Source organism: Oryctolagus cuniculus, chromosome 9 (genome assembly GCF_964237555.1).
Source record: "Oryctolagus cuniculus chromosome 9, mOryCun1.1, whole genome shotgun sequence".
NCBI lineage: Eukaryota > Metazoa > Chordata > Mammalia > Lagomorpha > Leporidae > Oryctolagus > Oryctolagus cuniculus.
The window spans coordinates 75933497-75957673 of NC_091440.1; the positions used below are offsets into that span (position 1 = coordinate 75933497).

Sequence of the window (24177 nt, forward strand, 5' to 3'; positions counted from 1 at the left end):
TTCTAACACAGTATCCTAAGTTTGATATGCATATAATTATAGCAAATAAAAACCTTTATCAGATGCACACATTTATAGAAGAGGAGACTTTTTTGGGTGGAAGTTTGAATGAGAAATCCAGAAACTCTCATGTGATACAAGAAAAGGAAGAAGGCAAATTCTTGAAGGTAGCACTACTCAATCTCCAGAATTGGAAAATCATTGTATAAAATCAGTATCTGGAGAAGTGGAGCAGTAGTTTATTTTAGAACCAAATATAGCCAATGTCTTTGAGGAGAGAAGAAATATTATTGAAAAATGAGAAATAATTCATTTGGTTGGTAGTTTTCCTGTGAAGAAGTATAAACAGCTTTTCAGATGTATTTGGAATATGGATTAAGATCCTGGAAACAGATGAAGAGAATCGGGGCAGGGTTGGATGTGGACAAGTCAGTAATGAGAAGATATCAGTAAAAAGATGAGAGGTCTAAGCCTGAGAGGTGAGAGTATTGCCATATTACAGGGAAACAGTCTGAGAAGAATGATAAATAGATGATTACAAATTATAATGGGGATACTATCATTCGTGCTGTTTTTTTTTTTTTTTAATTTTTTGACAGGCAGAGTGGACAGTGAGAGAGAAAGGTCTTCCTTTGCCGTTGGTTCACCCTCCAATGGCCGCCGCGGCCGGCGCACTGCGCTGATCAGATGGCAGGAGCCAGGTACTTCTCCTGGTCTCCCATGGGGTGCAGGGTCCAAGCACTTGGGCCATCCTCCACTGCACTCCCTGGCCACAGCAGAGAGCTGGCCTGGAAGAGGGGCAACCGGGACAGAATCCGGTGCCCCAACCGGGACTAGAACCCGGTGTGCCGGCGCCGCAAGGCGGAGGATTAGCCTAGTGAGCTGCGGCGCCGGCCCTGTGCTGTTCTTTTAAAAGATGAAATGTGCAAGATGGGACATTGAAATTTGAGTACTGTAAGAGATGGCCTGCTAGAGAGCTCATGTAATTGCAGCTATTGCCCATCCCTTTCATTGATCAGAAGAAATATTAGAAGTTATTTATGGGCAGGAGATGGATGATAATGAGGATTTTAATTGTCTCTGAAACAATGTTTTCTGTATCCAAATGAAAGAGAAGATGAAAGGCATAACGTCAGTACTATCAGAAGTGCCAAAGGTGAAAACCAGTGTATAATGCGAGAAGGAACCAATGAATGAAATCTGAGTGGAGAAGTGACTATTTCCAATCATATATTTGAAGTTTAAAAATCCAATAAATTCAATCATAATTCCTCATTCACGTGTTGCTATCCTGTGTCAGTGCAGAAAAAAAGCTCAGATAAAAAGTGAAGCCACTCATTTGTTAGTCACACGCATGTGACCAGAATTTTTAAACTTCATTTCAGATTTGACATCATTGTAACCAGTATTAATCAAACATAAGATACTTTTTGTGAGATAGTATTTATTTTCATTTACATTGAAATGTGTGTAAAATATTTACTGTTTTGAATGAATTTCCCATTGATTATTATTTTAATCGAAATGTGAAGATATCTGTGCTTCTGTAAACCTTGTATACTATACTTTCTCCACTAGATGTCTCCAGAGAAATACAAGTAAATACTGCTAATACAAAATAATGTTTAATACACACTCAGTTTTAAAATTGCAAAAAGTACCCAGCTCAATAGAGTCAAATAGTTACATCGATTGGTTAATATGAGAGTAAAAAAAGATCTGTCACTGGATAGGCTTTTATAGCTTGAGTGTAAATTTATTAGGGAAGATGGTATACTATCCACATTTATCTCAGAAAACTTCTTGTCTTTCTTCTAAGGGAATTAACATTAAAGAAACGTCATTTAATGTCTACTTTGGAAGGTGCAGTTAAACTTCTCTCTGAACATTATTTCACTAACTTAAATTTCATTGACAATATGTTAAAAAGTGGGACTTATACATAATTTGATGCAAATAATCATTCTGAATCATTCAAAATCAAAGAAATTTTGGTTTTAAAATAACTGCATATAGTTTGAGTATTCAAATTTGTTTAATCCATAGCTCTTGTCCAGTCCCAGGCAGTACAGTACAAGTTTAAGATTGGTGACAGTGTCACTTGCTGGCGACATTAAGCAAGACATTGTAATGACTTCATAGGTTCCAGAGGTCACAGGCTTATCACAAAGATCTACTATATTTCACACTGCTAGTAAATTAGCATCCTGAGAGCTAGAAACAAATGTCTCTGTCTTGCAGACACATCATTTTCATTCAGTAGCATAATAAACCATTTCTTTTCATTAATGACTTATATTTCCGGGTCAGATTTTGTAACCTTGGAAGTCAGACTTATCTTTTTGTAACTTCACTCTTCCTCCCAGCTGGTAGTAAGACTTCCTGGCCAACTCAAGGTCAGGAACTTTTCAAGGAATAGATGAATGAGAGTCCTGTATTAAAAAGAGAGGGAGAGAGAGAAAGCAAATGAATTTCTTCCTTGATGAATACTCTTAAAGGGAAGAATTGTATCATTGACAAGATTTTCCAATGTTTTATCTATAATTTGGACTCTTTTCTTCCTATTCTCTGAAATTATGTCCTTCCCTCACCCTACCGGCAAAGTGTCAGTTAAGGATTGGGGATCAACTATTAGGCTTAATGAAATCAGGATCAAAGCTAATGTAGTTGCTTGGGCTTTCTCTCACTATTCAGCATATATATACTATCCTATTTGTAGGCTGGCGTGGGGTTTTTAAGTTACACCACTATAGTCTTTTCATATTCAACCTTCTCTTGGGATGTTCTGCCATCTCCAACTTCTCAGGTAGTTTGTATGCACAATCTGGCCCCCATTTTCAAGATCCTCCTTGAAATCATTGCTAATCCTAATTGCAAATATTTGTTAAGTGCTAATAGTTGTTGACTTCCATGGGATTTATACATGTTCTAAATAATTCTCATGATGGATAAATTTAAGATTCTTATTATGTGAAACTCCCAAAGAAAGATTTAAGAACCTCTTTTTTTATTGGATGAGCATGGCTCATGCTTTTTACAAAAGTAAACTATATTCCCTGTCAGCAGGAAACAATCATCTATCTTCATTACATAGTTTATGCAATTATTTGTCCATTTAAACCACTCAGTATGGCATGGAAAGCCAAGACACGGTGGCAAAAAATGACCTAAATGAAAGATCCCTGTGAGTGAGATCCTAGTGGAAAGAACAGGCCATCAAAAAAAGAGGTACCTTTCTCTGAAGGGGGGAGAGAACTTCCACTTTGACTATGGCTTTGTCTAAATAAGATCGGAGTCGGCGAACTCAGGAGGCTTCCATTACCTTGGCAGCTCATGACAGGAGCCTCAGGTGATTACTGACGTCATAAATAAGAGTGTCAATTGTTAAATCAACAACAGGAGTCACTGTGCACTTACTCCCCATGTAGGATCTCTGTCCTTAATGTGTTGTACTATGTGAATTAACGATAAAACTAGTACTCAAACAGTACTCTATACTTTGTGTTTATGTATGGGTGCAAACTGTTGAAATCTTTACTTAGTGTATACTAAGTTGATCTTCTGTATTTAAAGATAATTGAAAATGAATCTTAATGAGGAATGGGATGGGAGAGGGAGTGGGAGATGGGATGGTTTTCGGGCGGGAGGGTGGTTACGGGGAGAAAAACTGATATAACCCAAAAGTTGTATTTTTGAAATTTACATTTAGTAAGTAAAAGTTTTCTAAAAAAATAAAACACTCATTATGAATAGAAGGCACTTATTCCAATGAATAAATCTGGCAATAAGGGGTAACTAGTTCAAATGTGCCCTTTAAAAAAATATTTTCAACTGATTGTGGGCTTCATAACAAAGTAGGTAATATAGCAGGAATTTTTTTATGCCTTTGCCTATACTCAAGTCAGTCTGTTATCACTGTGAATAGTTCTTAAGTTTGTTTTTCTTCTTGATACCTGCTATCTAAGTCTGAATCTCTTTCTCTCTATACCTCCTTCCCTCCCCTCCTCTAAAACCCCACTGGATTTGAGGAAATCTCAGCTTCATCATGAAAAATCTTGTCAATAGTTGCAACTGTATGAAAATTAGAAGTTTCCATGAATAGCAGTGAGCATTCCACTGATGATTAAAATGATTATTCATAGTAATGCTATTGAAGGTACATATTGTGATTTTTATTTATTCTTCTGCAATTCCAAATTCAACTATTATGTTTTAAAAGGTAAATAATATATTTATAGTGCATCACAAGTCTAGAATTAAAGACTTTTTTATAGCTATGTGGTAAAGAATGTTATAAAATGCTAATTTACTGATATTAAATAGAATCCTTTCATAAACAACCCTGTCTTCTACTCAATAAGCACCTACTGACCACCTACCGTTTGTACAATGTAACAGAGATAAGAAACTATTATATAAACCAAACCAGTACCATACAGATAGTGTTGGGATAGTTTCAGTCAGAGAAATATAAATGGTAGGTTAATATTCTTTGTACCACAAGAGACTATGCAAGGAATATAATTTAGTTTTGATGGTATCTTCTATTCAGCTCTCCTTTTGAATTGACAGTTCATTTTTTGTATTTTAGCCCAAGATTTTCAAATTGAAAAGAGGTATTTACATCATATTTCATTATTTGTTATTTCATTGTGTGCTTTCTTAATAAAACTAGCAGAAGTTGCAAAATTATCTTGACACCAGAAGGCAAAATCTCAGAGGAAGCTTACACATAATACTTCTGATACTTGGAATTCTTTCTGGTCCAATCCAGCCCTCTCTTAAAAGCGCTTCCAATCTGACAATATGCAGAGCACAAGTGAGTTTCTCTAAATTGCCAGTGTGAAACAAACACTGATGTTCCATTGTCGGGGAGCGCTTTGCAACAAAACATATAGAAATTGCATTTTCACAGTAGGATGGTTTATAACTTGATATTTAAAGAAACAGAATGCAGTTATAATTTCACCTTATTGTTGATTTCTGACCCTCAGTTTTCCTTTATCCAAAATGTTCGAACATTAGTCATATTCTGTGTGGCATTGTAAGAATGTATTGTCTTTTTGCTAGGAATTACATAGTATAACATTGAGAGAGTTGAGTTACTGTAAATAAAGTAATAAGAAGAATGCTGGTAATGATACCACTTTAAAATATGTATTTAATAATCTCACTACTTTTAATTAGTAATACTTGTGTTCAATAGGGACTGCTTTTATTTGTGCGTATCAGTCCATGTGCTGCCTAGAGATGCCCAATAAGCTGTGCAATATGTAGTCCAAAAACAATAAAGCACAAATGGTTATTGCCTTCCGTTTTGTTTCAAATGTTAGAGTGACTTGCCAGAAGTAGATTGCTGTTACTTCTACTGATTGATATTCTTAAAGAAAAAGGAAATGGGAGGTATTTCCCCATTTTAGTAGAACTGCAAAGAAGTTGTGGATTCTTCCATATTCTTACTTCCCATCTCACACAAGTCTTGAATCTATCTAGAATTTATTTTTAACCAACAGTCATTATTATCCTCTCAGGATGAACCAAATGCCTTTGTGTTCTGGTGACAATTAATCACCTTTCATTTCTGATGTGGGCTACTTGTGACAAGATGTGGTAAAGTCAGATAATGATCTCAGTGAGCACAAGAGCATGTACTTTTAAAGTAGATTACAGAACAGTCTATAAAATTCAAACAAAATTATTTCCATAAAACAAATCTCTGAAGTACAAAAGAATAAAATCGAAATAGAAACATGCAATAAATCAGTTTCCCTGTGAATATAAATAAGTATCTTCTTTATAATGAGAAGAAGCTCACTGTATTCAGTGATGGTAACTAACCCTTACGGAGTTGAGCTGAGGACCTCAAGTTGCTGATGTTTCTTGGAGAGAGTTCTGTTCCCAGGTTGATGCAGAGTTCCCGCCCACAACTGACATGCATATAAGCTCTGAGCTCTCCAAACACCACTGCCAGTTCTCTTCGGGGACTAACTGCAACGGAGAGACAAAAGATGATTCCTTTTTTACCCATATTTGCTGTCCTCCTGCTGCTTGTTGTTAACCCTGCAAACTCCAATGGTTATTATGACAAGGTCTTGGCTCATAGCCGTATCAGGGGCCGGGATCAGGGGTAAGTCAGTGGTTTGGTTTTATGAACTTTTTTCCTCCCTTTATCTCATTATATGTGCAAGTATATAAAATGTTCCTTACATATAACTCAGTGTTTGTAGGTTTTTTTTTCTACTTGTTGTAAAATGACAAGAAAAATGCAAAAGGAATTGTATATGATTTAGATAGGCAGTTTAACAATTGTTATCATGTTGTCTATAAAATATAATTTATTTTAAGTAACAAGATTTAACAGGGCATGCATTTCTGATTCAGTTTATTTGTGTCATTATTTCCTTCCAGTGGCCTGGCAATGGGGTTTTCCAAATTAAGGAATCTGTTGTTAGTGGCTATGTAAACATATGTAAATAGCTTTGCTATCTCACATGTTGTTAGAGCAAATTTAATTTAAATTATGTATTAAAATTAAGTGCTTGTTATATAACTAGTTCTCTGAATTCTTTGAAGCATTTAAGTAACTTTCAAATTTGATTTGTGTAAAATTCGCAAAAAATGTATTTCATAGGATAAATGCATTGACACCTTAGCAATTTAAATAATTATCAGACATAATTTACTAACTTAACCAACCATTTCTACTTCTTTTCTGAACTGGACCTTGGCATTTCTTCCTATGCCCTTACCTAAACCCAGGGGGATTCTTATGATGCTCCAAAGCTACCTTGAGTCACTATGAAAATAAAACTTCTGTCTCTTTAAGAAAGAAAAACGTCTTAAATTGTGACAGAATATATTTTGACCTGTCACGCACCTCCATTCAAAGAAATACATTTTCTTTTGTGCAACCATATTGCTTAAAGGTTAATTTTAGCTCTCATTTACTTCCATAATCACTTAGAAAATTAATGTCTTTGTACATAGGAAAGCTTGTCTCCTGTTCTCTAATTTCTCATTGTTTCAGAGGAAATTAAAGCCAACCTGTTCCCAAAATGAGCACATATTTGGTTTGACAAGGTTCAAAGTATTATGCACTATTAAAAGTAGCAAGAAATAAAAAAGTGAAATTATGGTAAATTTAAATCTGTCTTAATATTTCAAATAGGTAGGTTAATTTTTGCAACATTTGTGCACTGCTTTTAGGGAAGTATGATATTCTCTATGTCTCACAAATTTTTAACTCTACAGGGATTCAGTAGGATTGGATCAAGAGTTAGATTTGAGGAAGACTTGACTCACATCTTAGAATGTCAGATCCTTGTCTTAAGATTTTATTTTAAAAATCATCTGACCTCTAATCATAAAAAAGCAAAATAATTAGGACATTAACAATTTTTTCTTCCCTCCATCCTCCAGCCCAAACGTCTGTGCCCTTCAACAGATCCTAGGCACCAAAAAGAAATACTTCAGCTCTTGCAAGAACTGGTACCAAGGTGCCATATGTGGGAAGAAAACGTGAGTATATCTTTTTCACAATAAGCCAGTTCCAAATATGACATCATGATGCATGTGTCTTATGGTGAAAGTATTCTTCTTGAAAATACTTTGTAAAATTGTGAGTTATTTTAAAGAAAAAAATCAAGTATGTGAATAAAGGAATTCTTCCTGCATCTGTACTTTCATGAGTGAAACTCAGATTTCTCCCTGAATCTACATGTTGTTGTAAAGTAAAAGAAAGCAGATCACAGGACAATGTGACTTGGGAGAGAATCAGTGAAGAAAGTGACTGTCATTTCTACTCCTGGCTTTGTTCTCTTTTATTCCAGGCACGTCAGTTAACCTCTGTTCCTCAGTTTCCTCATCTTAGGGGGAAATAGTGAGCCAAAAGAACAAATTGACCTGAAATATAAGGGTTTTTGAAGCAAAAATTAATGTTCTTTCAAATCATTTAGAAATTCTTTCAAGTACTCCAATTCAACTCAGAATTTTCATCAGAGCTTACAGTTGGAAGAAACATGAGTTTCAGCTCTTCATTTAATCCACTGATTCCAAGCTCAGGCTGTACATCCCAGGGGCCTGCAAAGGTGATCACAGAAGCCCATTACATCTTTTAAGACTTCAGTAGTCCAAAGGACATGACTCCTAACCTTAGTTATGTATGTCACTTCTCATTTCTTCCTAATTTTTTAAAAATATTTTATTTATTTATTTGAGAGGTAGAGTTACAGACAGAAAGAAGGAGAGACAGAGAGAGAGGTCTTACATCATCTGATTCACTCTCCAATTGGCCACAATGGCCAGAGCTAGGCTGATCCAAAGCCAGGAGCCAGGAGCTTCTTCCAGGTCTCCCACGTGGCTTCAGGGGCTGAAACACTTGGGCCGTCTTCTGCTTTCCCAGGCCGTAGCTGAGAACTGGATCGGAAGAGGAGCAGCCGGAACAGAAACTAGCGCCCGGATGCGATGCTAGCGCTGCAGGTGAAGGCTTAGCCTACTGCACCACAGTAGTAACTGAGTACCCATTTGAATGGCATAATGTTATCTTTATTTCCAAGCAAGCATCATGTCTACTAGGCATACGACCTTAAATGGACAATGTCTCCCCAGTCTAGGACACCACAGAAATTTGCTGTGGTTCCTTGTTCATTGACTTAACGGAGTTTCAGCTTGAGGGCCTTGTTTTCCCTAGACCTCATTCCTATTGGTTTTCAGATATTTGCTAGATGTGTGAGTCATTCACATATTTATAGTGCAAGTCGGTGTGTGCAATGTCTCCAGTATACTGCAAGCCAGGCCCCAGCTGGGAACTCTGAGGCTCTGGGTTCTCCTAACTTTGTTCTTCATGCTTTTGGATACTACAAGGCTTATTTGGAATGCACACTAAGTACAGAAGAAAGGACATGCTCTGTGAAACTATGGAATCTCTTTATTACATCCTTCCTAGAGGGTTAGGAAGTATACAACAATCTTACATTAGTCATCTAAATATTTTACAGACAGTGAGGCTTATATGGAGCATATGCCAGGATTCTTTTCTTGCTTTACATTAAAAAGAAATATCTGATTTGCCTTCTGGCTTTTTACCAGAAACCTAACAGTGTCCCCTTTGTTTAAGTATAATAGTTTATTTTCCCAAGTAGCTTCATTTTTACAAACACATTTACGTCTGTACACTGAAATAAGTATAAATGATAGTTACAAATAATACATATAAAATCAATAATATTGACACAAACATGTGTGGTCTGCCACCTTTTGCTTCTGCCATCTTTAAGATTTTATGTATTAGTCGACAGAAATGTTTGTCTTTCTGTTGAGCGGTTGCTTGGGGAATTTGGGAGAAGTAAATTGGGCAGGCCTAGTGAAAAAAATGAAGTTTCCTAGGTTTAATATTTCTCCACAGTGAAAGTTCATTGGTCTAGTAAAATATTAGTTTGCAATATCTCCTTAGAAAATGTCAGTGGCATTTTCAGTTGACATTCCATGAAACTTTAGATACTATTCAGTAAATAATGATACATTTCCCACATTCACAGCTGTGCATCGTAATGACTTTTCCTTACTCTTGCTTTGTCCTATAGACCATGTGGAAACACTGAGTTTTATTAATCATAAATGTTTTCCAGATAAAATGAAAATTGTTAAAGCCTCTACTCAGATAACTACATTATTCAACTATCAGTTGAAATTACAGTTAACTGTGTTGAAATTTTCTAACATGGTGCCTAAATTCTCTATATGAAGCCTGATTCATGGATTATATAAGCATGTGCTATAGATAATTTGTGATTATTATTTTCTCTCAAAATATAACTAATAAGGAAAGGTGTTTTAAATGTCATATTTTTAAAATTTTCTAACTTTTTGCCTTCATAATACTACCTTTAAACTCAACACACTGTTAACTTTGAACAAGGTAGTGTTTTCTTGAATACTTAAATTTTCTAACTTTTTGCCTTCATAATACTACCTTTAAACTCAACACACTGTTAACTTTGAACAAGGTAGTGTTTTCTTGAATACTTACGTAAACTGTTGTTTCAAACTTTACAATTAAAATATATAGAATATTCTAAATGTTGCATTGCACTCATATAGATTGTTTGTTGTTGTACTTATTATATTGTATATATTAGCTACCTCAAATCAGACAACACATGACGTTTATCTTTTTTGGGTTTGGCTTTTGTTGCATCCAAGTGACAGGGTTTCATTTTGTTTTACAGCTGAGTAGTATTCCATTGTGTGTGTGCGCATTCATTTTCTTTATCCAGTCATCAGCTGATGTGTGTCTGACATCTTGTGATTCAATTATTGTTTAAAGCCCTTGTCTATACTCCTGCAGAAGGGTGGTCTTTCTACTTTTTACTGGCAAAACTCTTTATTTAGAGGAGCATTAAGCCTGGGTTTATAAGGTCAATTGAAAGTACAATGTCGCAGTTGAAATTGTTGTAAAGCAGAGTATATGTGTCTAATAAGCCAGTTATGCATGAATAAGGTAAATTATCTTACTGTTTTCCTCCAAACAAAAATCACACATAGTGTCTCAAATGGTTTTAAGGATAACATCTCAGGAAAAGATTCTTTTTTAATTTAACCAGCATAAACTCTCATAGCATATCAAAATTTTTCTTTCATTTTAATGTAGAATTTTATTCATTGTAATCTGTTGCAATAAGAAAAAATATGATTTTCCAATATATGTTATTAGGAATACAGAAGTCAAAATTTCAATTTTATTTGTAAAATAAAAGCATCTTTCACTTAAAAAAAAGAAAGTACATTGTCACAAAATATTTAAAAAAAACATGGAAGGGAAGAAGGTAAGAGGAAGGGGTGAGGGACAAAAGTATCATTATATTCTTAGACTCATATCTTTGAAATACGTGAAATCTCTTGTTGATATTAATAAATTAAAAAGTGAAACAATAAAAAGTTACAATTCATATGAATAAATTAATAAAATTGCTAAAAATTTAATTCTAAAATTGTATTACGTATTTCAGTGATGAGATAGCATTTTTTGACTAAATGGATTAATGTACTTTCTTTTTCTGAGAACCTTATACTATTTAACATTTATAGCACTTTGTAGTTGACAAAATGGTTTTAAAAGCATTGTTTTATTTGAGATTCACAATTACTCTTTGAGTAGGTATTATAGCTCCATATCCATATGAAATAATTGGGGAGACTTGATCTCAAATTTACTAAATTACTTGTTCAAATCACATGTTTACCAAGTAGTGAAACTGGGACTCAAATTCCATTTTTCTGGATCAAGAGTCTAGAACTTTTCCATGGTCAATAAGACTGTAGAGGAAATCAAACATACAAATATCTTGGTACCAGAGGGAGAAATCCTCATTTCAAGACTCTCACTAAATTATGCAAACAAGTGATATGCTTTGTCAGGTGTATCTCAGAATCTATCCTTGTAGTGCTCCATTTTAATATTGATTTTCTTCCAATATTCAGGACTGTGTTGTATGAATGTTGTCCTGGTTACATGCGAATGGAAGGAATGAAAGGCTGCCCAGCAGGTAAAGCATCCAACTATTATAAGTCAAATGACAAACTTGTTTTCTGTGAAGAAAAGAGTTGACATAGCCTTCGGAGAAACCAATTGTGTGTGTGAAAGTGTCTGTGTGTGTGTGTGAGTGTTCTTAGCACCACCATAAATCTGAGATATGCCCCCATATTTTTGTGTTAATTATACATGTAACACAGTGATAAATATTAGAACAGTCTTTGCATGCTCAGGATGCTAAACAAAACAAAATAAGCTTAATAATAAGTAATTCAATCTCCCTTCAAGAACAAAAATCCTCTCCGTAAGTTTGTTTAGAAACAGGACACTCAGCTAGTTTTCAAGGCATCATCCCTAATTGAACAGCTCTAAATCATACATTAAAGTTGTGTTTCCTATAGCTATGAACAAATACAGAATGAGAGTCCATCTAGTTCTTCCTTGAGATGACAGACATTCAGATTCGTAATGCCAATCACCACCCACTTCCTCCAGCTACTCCCTCTTCCCCAACAGAATCTTGTCTTCTCTGATTTAATCTCACTTCTCTAATGTGACATAGACTCTGATGCCCTCATTATCATGGCCACCCAGCCATAGAAAGTCTGTAATCTTACTATCATTTTCCCTGAGTGTGATCTCAGCGTGGTATGTACAATCCACTTGTGTCTGAGCATTTAGGGAGACCATGCACTTTAATCGATGCCATTGGTGACCATTTCAAATGATTACTTCATCTTGGATCTGTTAGCAATTAAGATTGATTACAATTATTGCTTTTATACATAAATAAGATCATGACAATTCTCTAAGATTTGTTTTTTCAATTAGGACATAAGAATTAAATCATACCTTATTAAATTTACCTTGTCCATTTTGCCTGAATTTCCACATCTTAGTTCTTTTTAAAAAGCTGAATTTATAATTAAATTTGTTAATTCATGTCACCTCATCTTGAGGTGTTCACAAAGTTAGCAATCATGTCTCTACTATATTATCCAAATTATACTATTTTTAAATCAAATAGGGTTGGAAAAATAAATTTACTTCATAATACTGGATAAATCCTTGAAATCTGACATTATACAAGAATCTCCCAACATAAAGAAGAAATATTCTGGAGTGTTAGAGATTTTGATCTATATCCTTACCGAAATTATGATTAATAAAAGCAGATATGTTATATTCATTTTACAATAGTTTACTACTTCGGAATAACAGTAACAATAACAATAGTATACTACTTCGGAACCTGAAGCCAACATGAAAGAAATTATTACTTTTTCCATTGACAATGAAAATTGAAAAGCATTTTTTAAGTGAAATAATGAGAGATATCTTTTGATCATTGTAACTGAGCTATTGGTGACATAGCAAAATGGGAATCAAATCAGTTTAAATGTTAAAGTAGGATGGTAGTTTAAAATTGGTTTTCCTTCACCACAAAAGATATACAACAAAACAGTTTTTGATAGTACTTTGTTTGATAGTATTTTATTATTTGGTACTCAAAAAACAACCGTCATATAAAATTGATGACTCATGATATTTTATTGCTAAAATCATCAAGGTTGTGAAAACTTTAAATGATGGTTAAATTATTTACTAAAATGTTATTTAAAACACCTATTTATTTTTTGACTATTTCAGTTATGCCTATCGACCATGTTTATGGAACACTGGGCATTGTGGGAGCCACTACAACACAGCGTTATTCTGATGTCTCAAAACTGAGGGAAGAGATTGAAGGAAAGGGATCATTCACCTACTTCGCCCCCAGTAATGAGGCTTGGGACAACTTGGATTCTGTAATTCATGCCTTTTGTTAAATATTTATTTTCTTATTATTGTTATTTCATGCCAGTTGACTTACAAACTTGGATAACTCATACACATTTTGCATTTTCTATTGTACATATGTGAGATTACATAAAAAGATGAGTTGTGAAGGAAGGTAAGCATTTTAATATATTTATTTATAAGTGCAATAATATCCCAGAAAACTTATAGCTAATTTAAAAAATAAACAAAACCATTATAAAGTAAATTCAAAGTATGTTCTAGCAAAAAATTAAAAGAAAAAAGAAGGAAAGAAAGAATAATATTATATATTAATAAATTTTAAAAAGTAATAAAAAGGGAAAAATTGAAAAAATAATAAACCAAGAATTGATTGAAGAGTAAATATCACATCTTTACCAATTCAAATTTATCTATCCTTCCAAGTCTGTCTCTAAACCATTTTAAGAATAGTCTTTCTCATTTGAGCTGTGAAGACAATTTTTCCTCTTTCTGTCCTAGATCCTACTATATTCACTTCTACCTATTGCATACAAATCATATAGGTTAAAACTTTATCTTACTTATCATTGTATTTCCTGTGCCATCACTAAAGCCTGATATAACATGTTGATATAGAAGTTACAGGATGGTTGAATTCTTGAGTTTGTGAATAAAAACATAATACCCTCATTTAAATTTGTGCTGTAAAAAACTCATCGATTTTGATTCCCATTTATAGCACTTAAAGTATCTTTTGATTCCAAAAGCCTTTGTCCATGATTTACATCAATATTGTCTCTTCAACAACATTTCCATTTAAACGATTATTTTGTCTCTGGAAATGTCCAAGGAGTATCTGAACTTATAAAACTCCTTAATCAATTTGAATAATATAATTTCATGTTATTTGTCACAACTTTATGACTATATGAAACTGTAATAAGAAAGTAATGAAAAAGTAGAAATGTGATGGTAATAAGACTTCAGTAAATAAAATAAACGTGTATCATTTCATTTTTTACTAGGATATCCGCAGAGGTCTGGAGAGCAATGTAAATGTTGAATTATTGAATGCTTTACACAGCCACATGGTTAATAAGAGAATGTTGACCAAGGACTTAAAGAATGGCATGGTTATTCCTTCAATGTATAACAATCTGGGGCTTTTCATTAACCATTATCCCAATGGCGTAAGTTTCATTCATAAAAATTAGGTTTCTGAATAATATTTCTTTTTTGTCTGAACTTTTAATGTAATGTTCATGGTAATAATAAAATGTTATTGAGTATAACATAAGTACAATTACCATTACCCAAATGAAGAGCATGTAAATTTCCACTCTAGTTACTGTTTTTTTTACCAAATAATTTAGTAAAGGATAAATTACATTGGCAATTCATTGACAATGTATTTGGTGTTCTAAAAAGGAAATTTTAGTAATTGGTGTGTTTTAAGTAATTTTTTTATATAACAAAAAAGAATGGTAAGAGAATGAGTAGTTATTATTATTATTATTATTATTCCTTCTATTCTTTTGATGTTCTTGTATATTCGGATAAGTCTTTGTGGAAAAATGCCAACAACATCATAGGATTATTTTATTTTATTTTTATTTTTTTGAAAGAATTACAGAGAGAGGTAGAGATAGAGAGAGAGGTCTTCTATCCACTGTGTCACTCCTCAAATGGCCACAATGGCTGGAACTGAGCTGATCCGAAGTCAGGAACCAAGAGCTTCTTTCCTGTCTGCTACATGGGTGCAGGGGCCAAGGACTTAGGCCATCTTCTGTTGCTTTCCCAAGTCATAGCAGAGATCTGTATCAGAAATGGAGCAGCCGGGACTCAAACAGGTGCCCATAAGGGATGCTGGCACTTCAGGCTGGGATTTTAACCCACCGTGCCATAGCATCAACCCCTAGGATTCTTTCAACAGTAAAATTCCTAGGGACAAAAAGACCTGTGGTAACACAATACTTAGGAAGTCATTTTAATAGGGCAGATTATATTTATTCAATAATTATATGTTTTTCTCTCTCAGAACTTATTTTAAGACCAATTAAACTCCTTCATTCAATTCATTGACCAACATTAGAAATAGCATATGACTGTATAAAAGAAAAAAAAAAGACTAGAAGCAATAATTCCAATGAAGGATATACCTTTGCTTTATACTTCCTGATGTTAAGTGTAATTGGACATAGATTCTGAACTCATTTATTTCTGTCTTATAGTTTCTTTGGTAAATATAGCTATATATAAGTCTTCATCCAAACATTTACATTCAGAACGTGGAGTCTTTCATCTTATAGTTATTACAATAAATAAAGACTGGAAATGATGTCACAGTTTTAGTTTTAGTGGCCAATGGATAGCTCTGATTTCAGCACTTTATTTTCCCAAATAATTATAGGTTGTCACCGTTAACTGTGCTCGAGTTATCCATGGGAATCAGATTGCAACAAATGGAGTTGTACATGTCATTGACCGCGTCCTCACACAAATTGGAACTTCAATTCAAGACTTCATTGAAGCAGAAGATGACCTTTCATCTTTTAGAGTAAGCACAAGAGCAGACCATCTTGTATCATTGAAATCCTCCTCTTTCCCTGTTGAAATCTAAGAACAATACAATGCCATTAACAAATATGGCAGAAATGCAATAAATACATTTCCAGAAATAAAACTATTCTCCTCTAGTACAGGAAATGTCATCTCCTCATTTGAAATGATAATATTGATTGGGAGTGGTACATAAAGAGTGCTTAGTTATGTGAATGTAATTTATTCAATATGTTTGGAACATGCCCATCTCAGTATAGGTATAGATGGCTGTTGCCACAGTCACCCAAACATTGGAAAGAAGTCTCAGTATTGCAAACACAGTTTGAAGAAAGTTGGAAATAGGTTGTGCCAAAAATGCAGTATTTTAGAGATCTAATAAGAGTAACTTGTATAGTGAACTAATCAACTCTCCCATATCAGCCTAGGCTATTTTGTGATTTTGTTTTCAGTTTGCAATATGCAAGCCTCTGAAAATCTCATTTGCATTTCAGGCAGCTGCCATCACGTCTGACATCCTGGAGACCCTTGGAAGAGATGGACACTTCACACTCTTTGCTCCCACCAACGAAGCTTTTGAGAAACTCCCACGTGGTGTACTAGAGAGGATCATGGGGGACAAAGTGGCTTCTGAAGGTAGGAATAAATTTTCATCTCTGGGAGGTCTCTCAGAATTCCAGGATGCAAAGGAGAAGAAAAAGAGACTACCTCTTGCCAATAATAACAACTTTGATAGACAAGGGCAAAGAAAACTTGCATTCTGAGTTATACTATGAAATGTTATTAAAAAGCGTAGGCAGAGCAAAATTCTTAAATAATGAAATATCCTAATGATCACATGCTTTTGTGCTATTAACAAAGAAATAAGTGGCAAACATTAATCAGGATTTTAAGTATTTAAGATATTGCATTAGAAATTTTAATATTGTATATATATATATATATTACGCAGTCATTTTAATTCTAAATGTACACTAAGATATACAATTGAGGCAACTGCAGTTTTCTTGAGCCACTACTTATTTATACACAGAATTTTGTTTCTTTCAAGGCTCTCATTCTGTACCCAAGTAGACTACATTTCATGTACTCAGCCTGTCCCAAAATATATATTTAATACATAATTTCAGAGTTTTGAGGATATAGCTATGGAGATAACCTAGAGAAGATACCAATCCCTCCATGTGTTTTTCAAGGAATCATTTTCATTTTGGCTGCTTTCTAGGATATTGAGAGTATTATCTCTCTTACTCTCAGCCTCCACCAGCTTCACACAGATTAAGTAAAGATGTGTCACTATGAGTAGCTAATTGAGGATATTACTTAGGCTTTTGGAACTAAGAAATAATTTCATAGGCTGTCTGAATGGACAAGTTTTTCTTGTTTCCACGTTAGAAATTACTTTGTTAATATAACTGGAACTTTATTTACTGCATTATCTATCTAGTGCTGCAAAAATCATTTCCAAAACTGATCTTTTCTTCTTACTTCCTATGTGAAACTACTGTATACTTGATGGAAGAAACATTCATAGAATGCAAATGGTTAAGATTTTAAGATTTGTTGGTCAATTTTTAGGACTTACACACATACTTGTATATAAATATTTCTTAGGAAGACTTAGTTCCACAACAAAACACATCATCTTTTAAGGGTCAACTGTTATTTCCCTTGCTCTGAAAGCTCACTCTGTTTCTCTTCCAGCTCTCATGAAATATCACATTCTAAATACTCTCCAGTGTTCTGAGGCTATTATGGGAGGAGCCGTCTTTGAAACCATGGAAGGAAACACAATTGAGATAGGCTGTGAAGGTGACAGCATAACAATAAACGGAGTCAAAATGGTCAACAAAAAAGACATTGTGACAAACAACGGTGTGATCCACTTGATTGATGAGGTCCTAATTCCTGACTCTGGTGAGCAATAGCTTCATTTATTGTTTTACTTGATATTTTTGACCAATTATGGTGTCTTCTGGAGTACGCCCATGAAAAATACATATGAGTATAAAAAAGGGCACGTGAAGCACAGACACAAAATGAGTAGAGAGCTAGCTAAGTGTAAACCGTGTGTATCCAAGGACACTCCATGAAGGGAAGTTGGGCTTTCCAAGTTCTCTAATATCTAATATTTATAAAGTCTCAGAGTGCCAGAGTTTTTAGGGGAAACAAAAGGAAGGATGAAACCATATAGTCAGCTTTCACCAAATGAAGAGGTATGGCACTCACAAGGGGGAGAGAGAGATAAAAAGTGAGTAACAGAGAATTAAATAAGACTACAGTAGGAAAATAGAAATATATTTTCACTCTGAAATTCATTGTGCTTATCAGTGCCTCAGAGTGTAAACTTGAACCCCCTTACTAAGGAAGGGTGTGTGTTTCTTTACATGGAAGCTACAGTGAATAGCTTACAAGTTTAAAAACCAGGCAAGAACTGATTTACTAGTTTCATGATGATAACAATGATGACATTGTTGATATGGTAATGATTTGTTTTATAGCCAAACAAGTGATTGAACTGGGTGGAAAACAGCAAACCACTTTCACAGACCTTGTGGCCCAATTAGGTCTGGCATCTTCTTTGAAGCCAGATGGAGAATACACTTTGCTGGCACCTGTGAATAATGCATTTTCTGGTATGTACAGGACACTGTTGTTCCCACACTGCCCCACACAACTTTTCTCTTCATCATTGTCATTTGCAATAAACCCTAATGCAATTTTTACAGGGTGTTGATTAATTTTTAGACTAGCTACACATACAAAGTATTATACCACATTGTCTCTACTAAAATGTTCTTTATTGCAAGCATTTCCTTTTAATGGATAGTAGTCTACATGTAATGAGAGTTTGTGATGAGGAATATTCAGTTATTCCAGGAGTCTAATAATGTTTCCAGCATACATAGTTAACAAAAATAAATCTTATTTTTTGACACCAATACAATCATATTTAGGAATAATTATGTGTAGTTTGAATCTCAGAAATTGGGCTTTATGCATGTCAGATTATAAATAAATTTAAAAATGTATATTTTATATCATAATGTGAAACAGTATATAGTATTTCATCTAAAAATTGCTATTCATTTGATTGAGTCAACCTACCACCTTTTCCAGAAAAGTGATTTCAAAAAGAAATATTTAAGTTGATAGGAAAATTAAACAATTGAAAAACTATCACACTTTTTATATTTTTCCAAGTACTAAATTATGACTGAAATTATATTTTTACAAAAATTAAAGAAACAAAAGAAAGGAAGAAAGAAGGGGATTGAGGGAGAGTGGGAGGGAGGTAAGTATGGTTATCTTCTTAGACTCATATCTGTGAAATACATGAAGTGTGATCTTATATTAATGAAAATTAAAAAAGAAGAATGGTTGAATAAATTATGGGTTAGCAATACTAGGAACAATTATATTGATATTAAAAAGAATAAATAAATATGTATATATAAGCCCTGGAAAACAGTTATTAATCATTAAAATTCAAACTTCTAGTAATATTCCTTTTCTTTTTTGTAATAATGATGCCCATATATTTTAGCATTAGCTCACTTTTAAGAGGATGTGTAACTGAAATCTACTAATAAAAATGAATCTAAAAAGATTCACCACTAGCAATCAATTGTGGTTACTGAATATTTAATTTTCAGAAAAAATCTTGGCCATCATTTGAGTTTAGATTTTGCCGATGACCACCATAAAACTCCATAGCCCTACGGAGATCAAGAAGGTCTGAATCATGTGGAACTGCTATAATCATTTGATGCAATAAGTTACATTTTCAAACTGTTGAATTGAGTTGCTAGAATTGAACATTTAGTTGACTTTTGCTATATGAATGTAGGATCCATAATTTCCACAGTATCAGAGATTATCCCATTTTATGATTTCCTGTTACTAGAAGAAATTTTAATGTTTTCTATATAAAGTTCTTTCTTAATGAATTTATTCATAGATGATACTCTGAGCATGGATCAGCGCCTTCTTAAATTAATTCTACAGAATCACATATTGAAAGTAAAAGTTGGCCTTAATGAGCTTTACAATGGACAAATACTGGAGACAATTGGAGGCAAAAAGCTCAGAGTCTTCGTATATCGTACAGTAAGTGGTCGGAATCAAACCTGCACATTTCCCTGTCAAAAATATGCACATGTCAAAGAATGATGTGACAGCAAATATTTTCAATAATTTTTAAAAAGATGTATTTATTTATTTGAAAGTCAAATTATAGAGAGGGAAAGAGATAGAGATAGAGATAGAGATAGAGATAGAGATAGAGATAGAGAGAGAGAGAGAGAGAGAATCTTCCTTCTATTGGTTCACTCTCCAAATGGCCACAACCACCAGGGCTGGGCCAGGCTGAAGCCAAGAGCCAGGTCTCCCATGTGGATGCAGGGGCCCAAATGTCTGGGCCATCCTCTGCCAATTTCCCAGGCCTATCAGCAGGGAGCTGGATTGGAAACGGAGCAGCTGGGACTTGAACCAGAGACGGTGACCCAACTGAAGAGCTGATCCTTCAATAATTTTCTTAATGTGGTTTTAATAGGAAATATTCATAGGAAGTTCAAGGAACTTAGCTTGGATGACTGACTTTCAGGAAAGAATACAGAAAGTACTAAGTAATAATAACTTAGATAATTCTTATCTTTCATTATAAACAGCTTTATGTTCTAAAATGTTAATTATTTTAAATCCCACAAAACGTGAAAACTTATCTAAAGTAAGTACTTTGTATAGTACTTCATAATTTATCAGGTACTTCTTATATTGAAGTCAAGTATATAAGATAATATATTGCTATGATATCATCTTTCAATGAATGAATTCCTTTGAATGATAAGTTTTACAGATACATGGAGATGTACTCACTCTAAAATGACTCTAAAGTACTTTTATCAGTGAAATAAGAACTTTAGAAATATTCCTTTTCAAAATTACAGTACAATTGGTAGTATTGCTCAGTTTTTGTACAGGGAACAAACATGGATACAGCTGAATGGTTTCACAGGACATCAGGCATTACCTAGAAGCAAATATAACACACAGTCGCTGCCCATAGTGGCTTCACAGTTCCAAGGCAGTCACTTTAAATTATTTAGTATTTTGGTTTATACATATGCAAATATTATTACAAAAATATAAATAAATCAATGATTTGATGTAATCATAAGGACTTATAATCCAGAAAATAAAATAAATATTTCTGAAGATCAAAAAAGGGAGCAGTCAAGAAACTGTAGTTAACATTGGCCTAATGAAGGTATAAAAAATGGTTAGAACCTGGGCAGCATGCATGGAAAAATGTACAAGTGGAATTCTATGAATTTGTTTTCTAATTTCCTGGCAAAATTACCTGATTAATGGGTAGGGTAGCTTAATTAGTAATAGAAAATTTAGTGGTCAGATTGTACAAGATATTGAAAATAGTGGAGAGAAGCTGTTGACTCTGGCCTCAAGTTAGGTGACACCTGTGAAAAGCCAATCCAGAACCAATTACCCAGCTACACCCACATGAAATATTTTCAGCAAGGAAGAGGACACTATGTGACTTTCTTTCCTTTCTTAGGGTGTCTGCATTGAAAATTCATGCATGGTGAGAGGAAGCAAGCAAGGAAGAAATGGTGCTATTCACATATTCCGAGAGATCATCAAACCAGCAGAGAAATCTCTCCATGAAAAATTGAAGCAGGATAAGCGCTTTAGGTAAGCTCATTAATTGCACCTCCACAAAAGAATGAGAACTGCCAGTTTATTTTTGTTTCACAGTTAATATTCCTAAAGACATTCAGTTTTTTGAGAATATAATTTAGTCCATACAACTATTTTCAGAATTGATTTATGTGCTATTTAATTTGCTTAATGGGGCACTATAATAAGATTTGGTGAGTTAATAAGAAAGTCAAATAGACTAAGCTTCGTGCAAATTTTCTTCTATTTTAAATGATGAAAAATTGATTAAAATGATTCTGTTTTGTTACAGTTGTTTAATTTTTTCATAGATAATAAATGTAAGTAATATACATTAAAATTGTTTCCCCATGATCAAACTTTGTTGCAAGTAGATTACATTGGAAACATATAAAAATATATGAGCAATCTTTCCACAATACACACTTCTATTCTATTCTGTTGTGTTCTGTTCTATTCTATGTTATGCATTGAGGGTGAAAGATCTAAATGCAAACCCAGTAAAATGAACATACTCCTTCTTGCTCAGCATCTTCCTCAGCCTTCTGGAAGCTGCAGATTTGAAGGATCTCCTGACACAACCTGGAGATTGGACCTTATTTGCACCAACCAATGATGCCTTTAAGGAACTGACTAATGAAGAAAAAGAAATTCTGATTCGTGAGTTGAAGTGAATATTAGACATTTGCCCCTTCATTTCAGATTTTCACTCCTTTCTCAAGCTTTCCTGCCCAGGTGTCTACAAAATGTCTTCTTTTGTGGGTGTTTGGAACTGCATGGATGTCCTCATCCCATTTCAGAGTGCCTGTTTTGTTTCATTTTGTTTGTTTTAACATTTATTTTATATTTACATAAAAGGCAGAGTCACAGAGAAAGAGAGACAGAGAAAGAGAAAGAGATCTTCCTTCTTCTGGTTCACTGCCCAGATGGCTGCAATGGCCAAGGCTGGGCCAGGTTGAAGCCAGGAACCAGGAGCTTCTTCTAGGTTTCCCTAGGGTGCAGGGGCCCAAGCACTTGGCTCATCCTCTTCTGATTTCCCAGGCACATTAGCAGGAAGCTGTGTTGGAAGTGGAGCAGGCAGGACTGGAACCAGCACAAACTCATGCCCATAAGAGATGCCAGTACTGCAGGCAGCAGCTTGATCTAGAACAGTCAAAGTGACTGGTTTGAGTCTAGCCTTTTCTTTTCCAATCAAAATTCCTGCTAATGTACATGCTGTGTGACAGCAGGTGGTGGTTTAAGTATTTTGTCCCCTGACACCCACATGGGAGACCTGGATTGAGTTTTAGGCTCTGGGTTTCCCCTGGGCCTAGCCCTAAATTTTGCAGGCATTTGAGGAGTAAACCTGTGGATGAAAGATTCTTCTCTCTATTTCTCTATCTCCTTCTGTCTCTGGACCTTACAAATAAAATGAAAATAAATAAACAATTTAAAAATACCATTTTGGGGCCAGCATCATGGTTCAGCAGGTTAAACTGCTGCCTGCAACAATGGCATCCCTTATGGTAGCACTGGTTGCAGAACTGGCTCCTGGCTAAAGGGCCTGAAAAAGTAGCAGTTGATGACCCAACAACTTGGGTCCTCTGCCACCTATGTGGGAAACCCAGAAGGAGTTCCAGGCTCCTGCCTTCTGCCTGGTCCAGCCCTGAACATTGTGGCAGTTTGGAGAGTGAACCAATAGGTGAATGGCCTCTTTCTCTCTCTGTCTCTCCCTCTCTCTGTCACTCTGCATTTCAAAGAAATAAAATAAATCCTAATAAATACCCTTTCATATTTATGGCTAGCTGTGGTTTTCTTTAACTCACTTTGAACATACAGAGTCTCTTATTAATATTCTTTCACAGCTTACTGTCAGGTGGCTGGACTTAAAGTTCACTTACATTGCTTCTATTAAAGGTCTACAATAAGGTGACAAAGAATTTGTAAAAAATTCTATGTTGCAAAATTTGCAATAAAAATCTCCTGAAACCACTTGGAGCTTAGATCTTATTTGCTCCAATGACATTTTGAGAAATAATGACATTATGAGAAAATTAACTGTGGAAATATTTATTCAAAACTACTTGAGACAAGTCATTTTTCAGTGTTACGGTAAACATTAAAGTGAATTTCAAAAATAATTTGATTGTTTTCTCCCAATAAGTTGGGTTATATTTTGATTGAAATAATTGAAGTGATTGTATCTTTTGACATAGCAATGATATCAACTTGAAAAAATAATGACATTATAAAAATACTGTGTAGAGAAAATAAAGACAAAAAATATTTGCTCCTTAGTCCTTTTACTATCAAAACATCAGAAAATATAACATATAATGAAATAAAAATATATATACATATTAATATCTTTTCCCCTAGGGGACAAGAATGCTCTTCAGAACATCATCCTTTATCACCTTACACCAGGAGTGTTCATTGGAAAGGGATTTGAACCTGGCGTTACTAACATTCTAAAGACCACACAAGGAAGCAAAATCTACCTGAAAGGAGTAAGCTGTCTAGAATGAATTCATGAAAATGTCCATCCATTATTAAATTCATAAAAATGCCCATAATTATTAATTATCTTTAAGTCCATTCTTCAGCAAACTTCTCATTGGCATCTCCCC

The 24177-nt window shown here is 34.3% G+C and overlaps 1 protein-coding gene across 6 annotated transcripts in view; it reads left to right on the top strand.

Annotated features, from left to right (window-relative positions):
- Positions 1 to 5806: 5806 nt before the first annotated feature.
- The window catches only part of POSTN (periostin), a 35057-nt gene continuing 16686 nt past the window's right edge, over positions 5807 to 24177 (top strand). For all 6 annotated transcript variants that reach the window (XM_002721081.5, XM_002721083.5, XM_008274491.4 and 3 more), the window contains exons 1-13: positions 5807 to 6127; positions 7420 to 7518; positions 11479 to 11543; positions 13181 to 13338; positions 14338 to 14502; positions 15723 to 15869; positions 16366 to 16507; positions 17576 to 17788; positions 18373 to 18507; positions 19833 to 19981; positions 21447 to 21583; positions 22098 to 22228; positions 23927 to 24057. In XM_002721081.5, coding sequence (XP_002721127.1) covers positions 6009 to 6127; positions 7420 to 7518; positions 11479 to 11543; positions 13181 to 13338; positions 14338 to 14502; positions 15723 to 15869; positions 16366 to 16507; positions 17576 to 17788; positions 18373 to 18507; positions 19833 to 19981; positions 21447 to 21583; positions 22098 to 22228; positions 23927 to 24057 — 1791 coding nt within the window. In that variant the 5' untranslated portion in view covers positions 5807 to 6008. The remainder of the gene's footprint in view (positions 6128 to 7419; positions 7519 to 11478; positions 11544 to 13180; positions 13339 to 14337; positions 14503 to 15722; positions 15870 to 16365; positions 16508 to 17575; positions 17789 to 18372; positions 18508 to 19832; positions 19982 to 21446; positions 21584 to 22097; positions 22229 to 23926; positions 24058 to 24177) is intronic.